Here is a 15,480-nt window from a genome sequence, read left to right on the forward strand (position 1 = left end):
TTTTCTTTCTTTTTTTCTTAGTAAATCAGGGCTGATGAGAGTGCAGCAGTGATGTGCACAGATTTACAGCTCTAGCCTCTCTACAGTCTAGACCATCATCTTGACCATGCCAGGAAAAGGAGACAAGTTTAAGAAAACTCAGAATGATGCAGCTGTAAGTACAATTTTTATGTGTACCTCACTTGAGTTTTAAGATTGTTACAAATACAATGTAGGTGCCTAACTAACTTGTTCTTTGCAGATATGCGGTCTATTTGTTTGTACTATACAGTACTCGGTAATAGAGTAAGTGTTGATTAAATGCTTTGCGCAATCATATTGCAGAATTTGAATATCAAGTTTTTAAAAAGGTATATAAGGTACCGGTAAAGCTTCAGATGGCCTTTTTTTTGTCTTGAAATATTCTCTTTAGTCATATTAAGAAATTTACATGAAAAATTTGGTATCAAAATGAATTTCTTATCTATTTTTGTTTTTATTGACTGCTATACATGTAATGATGTATTTCTTTAGACTTTGTTTTTTATTCTTGTTTTTCACTGTTTCTTTTTATCTAGAGTAGAGTGGAATAGGTGGTGATGACCAAAAAGGATGTTACCTGAGAAAAACCAGGGGGGGGGGATCATCTGACAGAAAAGTCATATAAAGAAACTACCATTTTCAGTGACATAGTAACAACAATGTACTGTATCTTGGCAAGCATCTCCCCAGTTACGAATAGGCTTCTCAACATTATGTGCACGTTGTGAAAGAAAAAAATCATCAAATTCCAGCAAAAAAGCATCAAGTTTCAGCAAGAAAAAAAAAATGTGTTTTAAAATAATATAAAATTATCACTAAAAAAATGGGACTTATATTTAGCTCCACCCACCCCCCTTCCAGACTACATAGGATTAAAAAGAGCTTGAAAAATTGTACAGTAGAAGGAACATCTAGAACCGGCAACATATAGACTTGTTAGTGCTACTTCCTCACTTGCCTCACAATATTGCCTTATTTTTCTTTCACCATCTCATCAGGTTCAGGGAACCAATGACAGCAGCATCGTCAGCAAATGTTCCGTGGCTTCTCTGGGTTACTTCCAGGATGTCTTCCTCAAGCACTTTGTCTCCAAGGCAACGAGGCGGGCACCCCTCATCAACAGAGGCTACTTCATCCGTGCCAAGGCTATCGATGACTCTCTGCATAAGTTCCTCCATACTTTTCACCACAGGAAGAACCAAGTGAGTATGGCCATCTCCTCGATGTGTCAATGTATGTGTGTGGTAAAAACAAAAAACAAAACAATAAAAAAACATTTTGTTATATCAGCCTATTTAGTATAAGGAAAACTGAAATCAGAAATAACTGAAAAAGAATACACATTGCAGCAAGACCACCAAAAATGCTCACGATAGGCTGGTTTGATACTCCATTGGATGTTTAGTAAGTCAACTAGACCCCGTTTACAGTGCGGGGCTGGGCCGAGCCGCGGCCGAGCCCAGCCTCAATTGCGGGGCCGAGCCCCGCAAGTTTGTCCATTTACACTTCCGGGCTCGGCCGCGCTGTTAATTCAAACCTTTCAATATCTTGTCGTAGTGGCGCTCTGCTTGGAAATGAACGCAATTTGGTATAGTCTGGTTTTCAGACCCTTTGCCAACTGGATTCCGTGGCGACGAAGTTGCCGTTCGGGCAAAGGTTTTTGCCGAAAGAAAAATCCTTTGCAGGACAAAACCACCTTAAACTATACTAGTTTTCGACGTTGAGGGGGTTAATATCCTGAATAACGAAATAATACGGGTAGAGGGTTTGGAAGCCAGACTAAAATTGGCCGCGCATTTGGCCCAGTTGCGTTTACACTGAGAAAAGGCTGGGCTCGGCCACGGCCGAGACCACCTCCAGAGCGTGGCCGACACGCGGCCAATTTTGGCCTTGCATTTGGCCTTTTGCGCGTTTACACTGAAATGAAGGCGGACTCGGCCACGGCCGAGCCTCGCACTGTAAGCGGGGTCCTAGTCAACTACAATGTCATCCCTGGGTTTTGACTTGGGTTCAAATGAAGGTAATGTATGCTAACAGTGATAAATTGTGCAATGATTAATGATTGAACTTTCATCTGTTTTCTCTAGCTGCAATGCAGCAAGCAATAATGCTCCATGGAATCTGCAGTTTGTGTTTTATTTCATTCTGTGTGCCACTTCATTGCTTCTCCACCTATATATTATGTTACACTAGGAAAGAACAAATAGACAATTAGGCCCGAATTCACGAAGGTGGTCTAAATTTAAACTATGGTTTATGTATATTTCTTCTGCGTAGATATGATTGACAGATTGCGTACGCTAACAGGCATCCAGTAAAAAAACGTGCATTGATGCGCGCATGTATTGGTACGCCTATCTAACGCTTATTTTAGACCATGGTCTAAATTTGTACCATGATCGAAGTTTAAACCACCTTCTCGAATTCGGGCCTTAATCTTCCATTTCCTTCAACTTTAACCTTGTTTGTTTGTGTTTGAATATGGCATTATACTGCATAATCAAAGAATAGTCTGCATAGAAGCCAACCAGTACATCATGAACTATTAGTATTGTGTCTTTTCTCTTAGCAAGCTCCTTCAGCTTTTCTCTTTTCCGAAATCCTAATGTTTGATGTTCTTTGTACGATGATGTGCAGTGTATGACAGTTAAAACATGAAAATTATTCTCCACGTGTGATCTTATTATCACTGTAAAAGTGGAAATTTTCGCAGTGTTGAAATCCTTGCACATTTCGCTCAACTAGAAACTAGCGCGTAAATAAAAGCACTTAAATATTTTTGCTTCCCCTATGTTGCAAAACTTGATGTCTTGATTCCACAGAAACGCGGAACTCTTCTTACCTGGCTGAGCACGAAAAATTAGTCGCATAAAAATATCCACTTTTACTTACAGTATTTGGCTTGTGATGGGGATCTCCTTTAGACAAGAAAGGGAGACCGAAGTGCAAAATGTGATGGTGATCGAGTGAACTCTAGATTTGATATTGATATCATTTGTTCTTAATATGTATCCACTGGTCAGATCATTTCTCTTGGTGCTGGCTTCGACTCCACCTATTTCCGTCTCCACCATGAGGGCGCCCTATCCTCAACATCATTCTATGAGATTGATTTCCCACAACTTGTCGCGAGGAAAGCAGCCTTAGTCGCCGCCACGCCTGAGCTCCAAACACAACTCCACAACCCCGTCTTTCATGATGTACATGCCAGTGATATTGGTGAGAAAATATGTTAATTCTCTCTGAAGTACCCTCAGATATGTGATAGTTCGACACCCCACTCTGACACCCATCCCCCTCTCGGATGCTTCACTCCCTTTGGCGGCTCAAAAGCGCCACAAAATCTCACACCTACAATGTAGCTCCTCCTTCCCATCTTTTCTCCATGAAATTGACAAACTGGATCACTTCAAAGCCTCACTCAAGATTCACATCTTTCACCAGGCATTTAATAGCTGACTCTCTTGGAGCCTTTGTATGTTTATACAACAAATATACGGCATTTTACAAATGCTGTGGATTGTCGTCATATTCCTCTCAGACCTTGTCATCCATACCTAACTCATCTCGATGACAAATTCTAATCTAGTTTAATCTGAAATGACTTAAATAATCATCATTCTCTTTCTGTGTATACAAAGGTCTCTGCATTTCGTCCAACAAGTACCACCTGCTTGGAGTGGACCTAAAAAACCTGCGGACACTGGAGGATGCTCTTCAAAGGATAGGAATCGACTTCACGCTGCCAACTCTACTTTTATCAGAGTGTGTGATAACATACATAGACACACCCAGGTGATTATGCCATAAAATCTGTAAAGCGTCGGGTAGTGATAGAAGAGCATATATATATATATATTTCTGGATTTTTTTAGTGTCAAATAAGAACTCATGTAAACAGCATTATGTATGTGTGTGCCTGTATATAATTGTGTCTTCTTCATCATCACTTTCTCTTTTTCACTTTGTCTCTCTCTATCTTGATTTGCAGTTGCTTGCTCAATACAGACACAAAAAAGTCACAAATTTTGCATATGATTCCTGTTTGGAGATGATCATGGAATGATCTGTATCAATTACTCTCAACATCAAATGATCAACAAAGGAAGTGTCTTATTGCAACTGATTGACAAATTACCCTACATCGATGTAAATAAGCACTGAATTGATCAGTGTTTAGTAGTAGTTGAATACAGCATGTATTTGAATAATTACGCTGTGCCCGCTGCATGCTATAAGGATCACAACCAATACTTGCTGTCGGATGGAAGTTCGGTGGTCTAGTGGAGATGACGCCTGTCCGGAGATCAGGAGGTTGTATGTTCAAATACTGCTCGAGTATGTATGCCCATGATTTTTTATCTTGGCTACTACTGAAACACTGATCAATTCAGTGCTTATTTACATATTGTAGATGTAGGACAATTTGTCAATCAGTTGCAATAAAACAACTCGACTGAAGAATTTCCTGAATTTGAAAGGAAGTGTCATTGTGAAATCATGTTTGTGAGGGTGTTGGTGATTATCATTTATCACAAAATGATCTGAAATTTTGCTCTGAAGCTATCAGTAGTTTAGCCATTATATTAGCCACTATCTAGCCCCTTCCTACTTGTGTTGATTCTGGTAGTGCCCTCACTTGCAGGACAAGGAATTCCTCAATCAACTGTGAGTAGCTGTGTACATCCTTTTCTTCTTTTGACAGCTCAGATGCTCTGATCAGCTGGGCTGGAAAAACATTCCAGAATGGCTTGTTCCTTTCATACGAACAGGTGAGAAACCTGACCTGATTGTTATAGCCAGTTTTGCTATCATTTCATCTGTGTCCCCTTCTTTAATATTTCTCTATGATTTTCCTCCTCCTTCTCATCTCAGTATCCCCCCCCCCCCCACCCACTGAATCTTTTTGTATAAGAGTGTATTCATTGTCTTGCTAGAGAAGTCTTTTCTCAGTCATATTGAATAAGTGCAATACCCTCCTAAATATTAAAGGATTTGCCCTTTTGTTCTCTCTTTTCCTCAGGTGCAGCCACATGATCCTTTTGGAATAGTGATGTAAGTATCATTTTTATTTAGCTGGTGAAATTTCTTGACCCTGAATGCCTCCACCTTGGGGGATGCTGAAATCATTCCTTCTGTATACAACATATTACTTTTCCAAGTGATTTCTCAGATTCTTTTTGCTTATGCAAAATTTCTAAGTGTTAAAAAGATGTGGGAAAAAGTCTCTTTGAAAAGTGACATGATGCCAAGATGTTTCTTTAATGGTTAAACATATTGTATAGAGGAACCTTGTTGTAGCGTACTCCTTTGAACCTCTGAAATTTCCTCTCTATATCAGGGATAAAAACAAAACAATATAAAGGGAATGGGGCCTGCAAAATTACCTTTGTCAGGTATATCACTCTATCCAACCTCATTATAATAAAAGTTCTGCTGTAGTTGCTGGAAATATTTTCTCTGAATTTTTTTCTGTTAAACACCCAAGTTAACAGTTCAGCTCATAGCTGCCACACAAGGAGACAGATTTGTCAAGGAACATGCTGACACCAAAAGTCTTTCGCATGATGATGTAAAATCTCACGAATAGGGAAATGTTGGAAATTATGCAATCATGCCTACTGGAGAGATCAAGCTATAAAAACATCTGTCTATAAAGCCTACCAGCCCATTTATACCACTTTGAATACTGTGGTTTCCCTTTTAGCATTTTGTGTGTGTGTGTGTGTTTATGTGTTTATATGTGTGAAAGTAATGTAATACAAAACAACACACTGGTATGAAGACAACTTTTTCTGTTTCCCTTGGATGGTCTTAGTGAGCAGAATTCACTGCGTTGAGGACTGCTTCCTCCCAGAACTATCATGAAATACAAGATGACCCCAGAGACTCCAACCCCAAGTACCTTCTGATCTGGAGATTCTCCCGCCCAAAACCCCTAGCAAACGGGAGACTCCAAGTTGATGTGTGCGAAGCGCGAAGTTCCTAGGGTTCTAGATGTTCTCTGGTGCTATCTAAGGCTTATTTTTTAAACATACGATAGCAATAAGTAAGAAATGCTTTCCATCAGGAGACACAGAGCCAGGGCGGGAGAAACCAAATCTCAAGCGGGAGAACGGGAGATTTTGCAAAAATGGGCTTTCGGCGGGAGATCTCCCGTCGAAAACGGGAGAGTTGGAGTCTCTGTGACCCTGTCATGTTTTGAATTGATTGGAAGTAGTCACAGTGTCAGGGATAGGTAGCAAATATCTTATGCTTTCCTTCCTCGTCTTCCTTTCGTTCTTACAGGCAGCAGCACTTCATAAAACTCAACTCACCACTGAATGCAATCCAGACTTACAGCACCATGGAGAAACACTGCGCCAGATACGTCCAGCAGGTGAGTAGTTCATGTTTTTTAATAGCGTGGCTAAACTGCTGGACAGGTTGTTAACAAGCAAGATTGACCCTCAGCCTTGTAGCTGAGCTGAATATCTCTTTGTATGACTATAAGATACATGCAATGATCTTTCAGTAAAGACACAATGTACTACACAAGAAAAGTTCATGGATAAGAGTTAAATGTAAAAGAGAGCAAGTGGGTTCAATAAACGGTGTGAACATGGGTGTATGTGCACGTGTGTTTGGATGTGTGTGTCTAACTGTGCTTGTGTTTGTGCATGTCTGAATGTCTGTGAATGCTCTGCATGTGTGTAGCATGTATGTGAGATAACAAAATTTATCAGGGGCTAAAGAGGCAGTCAAAATTTGTGATTATTGTAATGGGCTTTGCAGCCATATAATACACAGAACTGTTTTGTTCTCCAACACTCCATGTTGCTTGTCTTCTAGGAACTTTTGTGGTCATTATATCACTATGTATATGAGATTGACCACATGACAGTACTGTTTGTGATATCTCACAGACTTTGTCGTACCAAGGCTCCCTGGTCATACAAAAACTCGTACATTGACTGCTCAAATTTCAATACAGACTGGCCTGTAGTGTTCAAGGTGATGCAATCAAATGCGACATTAGAATGTGAACTAATTCCGAAGTTTGTTGTTGTTTTCACTTTCTGCATCATGCAGGGATGGCAAGACTCCAGTGCAATCAATATGTACCAGTATTACTCCCAGGTTCTGACTGGTGAAGAGAGGGAGCGTGTCGAGGCAATCGAGTTGTTTGATGAATTTGAGGTGGGTTGAAAGCTCCATGATTGTCTTCCAAGGCCAAGAGAATAGGAATGATGGCTGCGTTGAATTTGTATCTCATTGCTGCTGTATGTTTATCTGCTGCTAGTGTATCTTAACGTGACCAACACATGGGCAATATTTATTTTTATTTTATCTATCTATTTTTTTTTTTTTTATTATTTGTTTTTTTGTGTGTGTGAACCTCTTTACCACAATGTTCACATATCATATGAAATTCTATGGCCTGTACTGATTACAAGCTTCCTTTCGCCTTGTTATACTACATTCTGGTATGTGTGTGTACACATATTGCTCATTTGATGAAGTTATTTTGGTGGGGTCATTTTCTTGAGTATAATACTGTAGTTCTTTGCAGTCTGTACTTAGTACTTTGTACATTTCTTTGTATTCTGTACTTTTTAAATTTACTTAAGTTTGATGTTTGTTTCAGATTTCTGCAAAAGAAAAGCACTAGTTTTTGATAGGCATATTCCTTCATATACAACTTCCCTGAATTCCCCGATAAATCATTCAAACTAAAACCTTTCATGACTTTCTGATTAGTGGAAAATAGGCTGGAAATATAGAACCCCATTGTAGTGGCAATAAAAGCATATTGACATTTGGTTGCAGAGGATCAACGTGGTGCATCGCAAGGTTTTGAATTTGTCTCATCATTGTAAGAATGTTTGTATTTGTTCCCCTGTTTTCTGAAGGAATGGCATCTGAAGTGTGTTCATTACGTGGTGGTAGCTGCCTTCAATGGAGATTGTGCTGTATCCAGAGACAAGCTTTTCCCTGGTAAGTCCTTTCTGAACTTGACTCAGTGGATTGCTATTCCTTTTGGTCTGTGATCTTTCATTTACATTGTGGTGACGTCTGCTAATGTCATACCTGGCGTGGCAGAAATAGCTTAGAAGATATCCCAGTCAGACATGTATTCAATATTTAGACATTACCAGTAATCTGTGAATGATTATAAATGATGTAATACCGTAAAAGTGGAAATTTTAGTGAATTTTGCATAACATGAATCTATGGAGAAAATAAGATTGTGCAAAATTTTTGCTTATTCAATGTAATATTATTCATATCTTTGATTTCAAGGTAGGTATATTACTGTTATGTAACTGTTTTGTTATTTGTAGTTTCATTCACATTCACCAGTCCTGTAGAGTGATTGAGTATGCTGTCGTCATGGGAACATGTTGCCTTTTACCGTAGTATGTGCTGCCAAATCCCTTAGCAGAATGCGGAGGTAAGCTGTTTGGAGCGCATTTCCTCAATTGTCATGACCGTCTGCAAAATTAAAAGCATACAAAAGCCATCTTTCCCGGCCGAGTGCACAAAATTGTTCACCCAAATATTGTACCATTATCATTACTTCTATTGATCTTATTATCATCATCAGCAATGTCTTTATTACTCTATTGCCTTTCTCTGCATTCATATACAGATATCAATAGTCCAGCAAAAGTCGGCGATTCCAGTGAGGAGATCCGGCTACCACTAATGCCATCCTTCCTGCCCCTCTGGTCCGATTTGCAGTCCTCGACGTGTCTGAAGCAGTTTTCACATGCCAGTGCACAGGTGCCAGGCACAGACAGCATTCTTGTTGCAGGTGGCTTCGGAGACCATAATGGTTGCCACGGGAGACTGGATGAGCTGAGGTTAATCGATATGGCAACGAGGAAGGTCGGGGCACTTTGTCCAAAGTCTGGTGCGGCATCACTAGGTGAGGGATAGAATGAGAAGATTTTGTGACAAATCCAATCCCAAAGACCTGCTGGTTTCAATAGTGCGATGAGGCTGAATGCCCTCTTTTACCTGCCTTCCAAATCTTGTTGATGTGTCTTTGTAGCAATAAGTGGTCAGATTCTAGATATACGAGTATGCAGTCAAACTAGAAGCAAAATGTGAAATTTCCTTCAATGTATGGAGAAATGGATACAGCATATTTCCAAATACCTCAAGAGAAGAGCATTTGAGATAATTACATAAACGGTAAGGAATCTTGTCATATAATATCTACCATATGGGTCATATTGAGTTGAGGCAACATGAGTAAGTGAAACTGACAATTTCATGGAGGGGAAGGACAACTTCAAGCGAAGCAAAAAAACAAAAACAAAAACAAAAAACTTGTGAAAAAGATCTGTTGGCGGCTTGAGGGGACAGGATCTAGTAAAAGTAACAACAGAGGCTGATTATGGTTGAGCACTCTGATCAGCACCTTTATGTATTTTGAAAATCTACCAGTACAGAACAGTTTGCATTGAAGACTTGATATTACATGGAATGGGTCAATACTCTCTCTGTCATGTCATTGTCCTCCACAAAAAGCTGATGACAAAAGTTACGTTGAATTACTCTGCAGGTCCCAGAATGCACCACACCCTCACAGCCCTCCCCGATGGCAGGTTCTTTGTGTTTGGGGGGCGAACATCACCGGCCAAGCCCTGTACGGACACCTACCTCCTGACGCTGTCTGGTGCCACCTGGCTGCCAGAGTACTCCCTGCAACCAGTGATGCCACCAGGTACGGACGCTGCTCCCTGTGCCAGGTGGCGGCATACAGCATCTGCAGTGTCGCTGGAGGGAAGGGAGATGGTCTGTTTGATTGGGGGGCGTGGCATCGATGGCACCCCCTTGGATGACACTTGGCTGATGGATGTTGGGTCATTGACGTGGAAAGAGGTAAAAGTCTTGTGCCATGAGAGTTTCTTTACAGGGGACCTAATGTATATTTTCGTCACGCTATCTGTCACTATCTATCAATACAGTAGCAGCTATTATTACAATTCTTGGTGTATGTCTTAATCTGCAAAAGTTTTTCATACTTTAATAGTCCAACTTGAATGTATTGACGGATAGAAAACAGAGGTAAGGGGGTGTAGTGTTCTGTTAATCAGAAGTCAGTTGAAGTCACTGCAGATGTTGTCTTTTATCTTGACTGTCATCAGATAAGAATGGGTATCTACACATAGGACAAGATCTTTGATTTCATGGATGTTAATGATTATTTATGACTTCTGAGCTGAACAATACTTGAGCTTCACCTGTAAGGTTTATACGAGCCTGTTTTTGTTCTGTTTTGTTTTGTTTTGTTTTCTGTGTGTGTTTTTTTTTTTTAGGTAGATGGTTATTCATTCAAAGAAATATTCAGGAATTATTAGAAGTGGTACATTGTCGATAAGTAGCTTGATAAAATTGAGGTAGTGTCTGTGAATGTCAACTTTCAGCCTCTTGTTCTCTTTTTACTTCCAGCTCAATTTCAAGGAGAGCAGGTTCGAGGCAAGACACTCCCACACAGCCACCCAATGGGGTGACTCTTGTCTGGTGGTAGCCGGTGGTCTGGGGCATGGCTGCACCCCTCTCAGCTCCATAGTGGTTATTAACCTTCAGAGCCTGTCATTACAAAAACTGAATACCAGTCCTTCCTTGTCCCCAAGGTGAGAATCTTACAGTTCCTCTTGACCTGTTCTAAATCTCTTTCCATCCTCACATGTACACTGTAACATAACACATTTGTGTGAGAACCATGAGTCTGTTTCATGAAAGTCTAATAAGAGACTTTTTGCTCATAAGACACACTCATGAGAGACTTCATGAAATGGATTTGAAAGTCTCATACAGCTACATATGAGCGACTTTGACCATTCTGATAATTATGTGAAAGGCTTTTATGTGATGACTCAAGAAACAGACCCCAACAGACCCCAGGTCTCATTTCGTTGTGAATTCTGTGCTGTGACATCGGATCAGGTTCAGGACCTGCACAGTTGGAAGAATTGTCTCATGTATGTGAGTGGTATCAATAGAAAACATGAATCCCTTTCGGAGCATTTACACATATGTTTTGAGATTTCGGGTGTACCACCCGAGTTTCATTGCAGTACAGTTGAACCTCTATTATCCGGCCTCCCTTTATCCGGATCTGTCTATTATCTGGACGCAATCTCGCCATGATTTTTTTTTAATAATTACGGGAAGAAAGGGGGATTCCCAACTCCTTGAGAACTCCTACCCAAACACACATGAATTACATATTACTTCCAATATGATTAACATACATTGCATCAAATTTCCTTCCAAATTGCTTACCTTCAGACATTTCAACATCCCGAAACATCCCCAAATGTAACAATGAAAAGGTTGCAGTATACACATTACTACATGTGGTACTACAATGGGCTACATCAGTACATGTGTATGTATATGTACATGTATAAAGCATTGAGTCTCCGGTATCCGGCCAAATCCCTTATCCGGATGAGCCCCGGTCCCGACTTGTCCGGATACGAGAGGTTCAACTGTACTACAATATTAATGTAAATTAATGTAATCTGGCTCTGATCAGTGTTTTCTCACTACCAGTTGTGGTAGATTCTTGGACCTGGACTTTTGAGACCGGCTGGTCATTTTTGTTCAGTTCCATGACATTTGCTCTTGCAACAATTGCTTCCATGAAATATCAGCATGCTCAGCCAAACATTATTTACCCACAAATACATGTATAACTGTAACCCTATTCCTAATCCTCACATCAATTAAACGTAAAGCCCTATCACAACCCTAACCTAACCTCAGTCCAGAGAGAAAATAAGACTGGAGCAACTGTCACAGGAGCAAATGTGTCAGCTTTTTGTTAAAGTTTGCCTAAATCAGGTTGTCATTGCAGGAAATGTATAAAAATTTGTTTGAATGAAATAGGTATTACTTGACATTATGAAGTAATATTTTAGTGATGCTTTCTTTCCCTCTCATGTGATGCAGGTACTCCCACACTGCACACATTGTGCATGACCAGCTTATTCTTGTGGGTGGGGTCAATCCGACACACAGCACCCCACCCTCACTCACCGTTGTCGATCTCACAACAGGTTCCGTGCAATACATAGACTTGCAGGTCAGTAGATGAGATGTAGGGTATCAGATGGGAAGCATATTATCCATAATATCAGTTATTCCTCTTATGAGATTTTAAGTTTAAATATTTGTCAGTATTTTTTAAATGCATTCTATCTTTTATTTGTGAGAAACACATTTATTTAAAGGACAAGACCACCTCAATATAGATGTGGATTGAGTGAATGCAGTAATATCAGTAGAACACATCAGTGGAAGAAACAAGTGTGTTGTGCTTTTATTATGTGAGAAAAGTGCAAATATGTTGAATTTTTTAATATTTCCTTTATACTGTCAAAGTGGATATTTTCGCGTGACTAATTTTTCATGCTTGGCCAGGTATAAAGAGTTTCGCGTGTTTGTAATTCCACGGAATCAATACGCCAAGTACAGGATCGTATAGCAAGCAAAAATATTTGCGTGCTTTTATTTTTGCGTTAAGTTTCTGGTTGTGCGAAATGCACGAAAATTTCAACACCGCGAAAATTTCCACTTTTGCAGTATCGTTCTACACATATGACATCACGGTAGTACCGGTAGTCTTCTCATCCAGTGATGGCCACACTGAAACTTCAAAAATTCAAAGCTTATTAACGAATTGTCTGATTTTCCTCAAACTTCTACTCTTGTGTTCTACTAATATTGCTGCATTCTCTCAATCCACATGTCTGTGAAGGTGAAGTTGTCCTTTAAGAGACCAAGATGTTGGTTTCACGGATGAGATTCTCACCATGAAATGGGTCTGAATGGTTTCTTGACAGAAACATAAAAGACATTTCAAAGAAATAATCCAAGAACAGATGTGCTTTGTGGGAAAATATTGCTGATTAATTTGAATGAGGCAATGTATCATGACTAGGTGTTATTCTTGGTAGATACGTCCAGAACAGTAAGTCACCAGTGGGTCAGGATTTGTTATCAGTTATATAAATAGAAACCCCCCTGTGTAGACCTTGGGAAGTAACTATGCGACATGCTCCTTTGTTGTCTGTCTCCATTGCCCCACCCACTACAGCTTGATGTGGAGCACCCCCTCATGCTTCACAATCACACCAGTCACTGGCGGCGGGAGGAGGGCTGCATCCTCGTCATCGGTGGAGGGGGAAACTGCTTCTCTTTCGGCACCCATCTCAACCGTAGCCCCGTGCTCATCGACATCAGGGAAGCCCTTCAAGGCAGATAGCAGGACATTGAACGATGCTAAGAATATCGTAGGTTATCATCAGTCCAGTAGGTTTTCCCGTTTGTGAGAAGCACTAGAGCTTCAATCCACTTCTGCAAGCTTTTTTTTATTCTGTAGCAGACTTCAAGTTAAAGGAAACCACCAGGCTAAGACGACTTTTGATGTTTATCTGTTTTTTATTTTGTGTCAAAGAATATTTGTATCATGGCTACAACTTATGTTAAAGTGAAAACATAGTTCTGGTAAGGATTTGAAAACTCGTCTTGCACCATTTCATATTTGCTTGCAATATATCGAAAGAGGCCATGAAAAACTTACCTGGCTGACGCAATTTGCCGAGATGATGAGTTGTTTTGGAGTATTTTGAGATCAAAAGTGTAGTGTAATGAAAGCCGGTATACCAACTTTTATTCCAGAAGGATCCAGATTAACTCAGTCTCAGGGGAAAACTTTCTTTGATGCGCACATTGTATCAACTCTGACCATAACTGCGATCAGCCAGAATGTGAAGCGCTCACATAGTACCACACTGTACAATTCAGAGGGACAACTCGGCCCCGCGGTCAAAACGAGGCCGAGTTGACCCCCATTCCGAGTTAGCCTGATCAGATAAGTTCTGAGATGCGAACCGTTTCGTTTAATATTTCACATTTTAGTCATAACCCAACGAATATCTTGTTATTGCAGCCTTATTCCTCACATTTCTGAGGCATACATGTACACTGCATGTACATGTACATTTTGGAGCAAAATGTGACAGTTATACAGGCGTACCAGAACTATGTTTTATACCTTTTCAACAGAAAACAACCAAAATATTTATGGCATTCATGAGATTTATCAAGTACATACATTCTGTGTGACTTTTAGCTGTTTGAGCATTGCAATGATACACATGGCATTGTACATTTAGTGGTTCCGAATTATTAAATATTGATAACGGTTAATCTTCATCCTCTTTCACACCTATACAATAGGTATAAATCAGTGGCATAGACTAGCTGTATTGTCAGGTATGCATATGCAAAAGGTGCTACCAGGTGCATGCAGGGGCCAACAATACATTGCTCTACATTACAGCAATGGCATCAAGGTGTATGCTCAGGTGTATCAGTGCCCATAATGTCTGTCTGTCGTTCGTTCGTTCGTTTGTTCGTTCGTTCGTTCTTTCTTTCTTTTTTTATAAATTCATTTATTTATTCATAATCTTTTGTCAGGGTAGCCCATTCACCAATAAGTAGTAGTCTTCCATGGAGCCCTGAATAATACTGATGAACATAATATATCGATGAACATACATTATACGAGGGCCAAATCTGACATTGTGTCCTTCTGCATTGCATATGCCACTGTCTCTATGGTGAAAACCTTGTTACAGTATTTGTGTAGCAACCCATGGTTTTCTGTTTCAAACAGATTTCTCTACAATGAGAAACAAAAAGTCACAGTTCCCAAGCACTGGGTTTGCCTGTATTATTTTGTGTATGTTTTGGTGAGATTTATTAGTTAAGAAGTGCTTTTAATAAAAATGTAAAATGCTCTATCGTAATCACTGCTATTATGTGTTCAGACGTAACATTAAAATCAAACTGATCTAGTAAATGGAATTTTGGTGCTTAAAATGTATCTCAGTGACAGGTTGTTGTTCCTTTCTTTAAAGGAAAACCAAACCCAAAGAGCAATGTGGATTGAGTTAAAGCAGCAACATTAGTAGGACACACCAGTAAAAGTTTGAGGAAAATCAGACAATTGATGCAAAAGTTATGAATTTTTAAAGTTTTGGTGTTGGAACCGCTGGATGAGGAGACTACTAAAGGTTTTGAAGTCATGTGTGGATAACAATATAAAGAAAATATAAAGGGAATTCCACAAAAATTCATTTTTCATGAAAATTACACATTTTTTTAACTTGATACTGACATATGTTAAGTGTAGTAATTATTCCCCCGGTTTCTGAAAGCCATTAGTCAAGTGCTCTTTCATTATGCTAGAAAAGTGAATGTTTGTGGAATTCCCTTTATATTTTCTTTACATTGTCCACACATACGTCATAACCTCTAGTAGTCTCCTCATCCAGCCGTTCCAACACCAAAACTTGAAAAAGTTCATAACTTTTGCATCGATTGTCCGATTTTCCTCAAACTTTCACCGATGTGTTCTACTAATGTTGCTGCTTTCACTCAACCCACATT

The 15,480-nt window shown here is 39.7% G+C and overlaps 1 protein-coding gene across 1 annotated transcript; it reads left to right on the forward strand.

The window, feature by feature from the left end:
* The first annotated feature begins 99 nt into the window (after window positions 1-99).
* On the forward strand, window positions 100-15,004 carry LOC140243375 (tRNA wybutosine-synthesizing protein 4-like). Its single transcript, XM_072323052.1, has 14 exons — window positions 100-154; window positions 1,020-1,223; window positions 3,045-3,240; window positions 3,663-3,816; window positions 4,727-4,793; window positions 5,045-5,076; window positions 6,310-6,400; window positions 7,093-7,200; window positions 7,914-7,998; window positions 8,654-8,932; window positions 9,575-9,894; window positions 10,465-10,649; window positions 11,974-12,106; window positions 13,121-15,004. The coding sequence occupies exons 1-14, from the start codon at window positions 107-109 to the stop codon at window positions 13,286-13,288; spliced, it is 2,070 nt and encodes a 689-aa protein (XP_072179153.1). The 5' UTR covers window positions 100-106; the 3' UTR covers window positions 13,289-15,004.
* The last annotated feature ends 476 nt before the right edge of the window (window positions 15,005-15,480 follow it).

This window comes from Diadema setosum, chromosome 20, assembly GCF_964275005.1.
Source record: "Diadema setosum chromosome 20, eeDiaSeto1, whole genome shotgun sequence".
NCBI classification, from domain to species: domain Eukaryota; kingdom Metazoa; phylum Echinodermata; class Echinoidea; order Diadematoida; family Diadematidae; genus Diadema; species Diadema setosum.

Coding starts and splice junctions, on each gene's coding strand:
- LOC140243375 (XM_072323052.1), top strand. CDS start 107: ATGCCAGGAAAAGGAGACAAGTTTAAGAAAACTCAGAATGATGCAGCT. Junction 1,224..3,044: donor TTCACCACAGGAAGAACCAA/GTGAGTATGGCC, acceptor TCCACTGGTCAG/ATCATTTCTCTTGGTGCTGG. Junction 5,077..6,309: donor GATCCTTTTGGAATAGTGAT/GTAAGTATCATT, acceptor TCGTTCTTACAG/GCAGCAGCACTTCATAAAAC.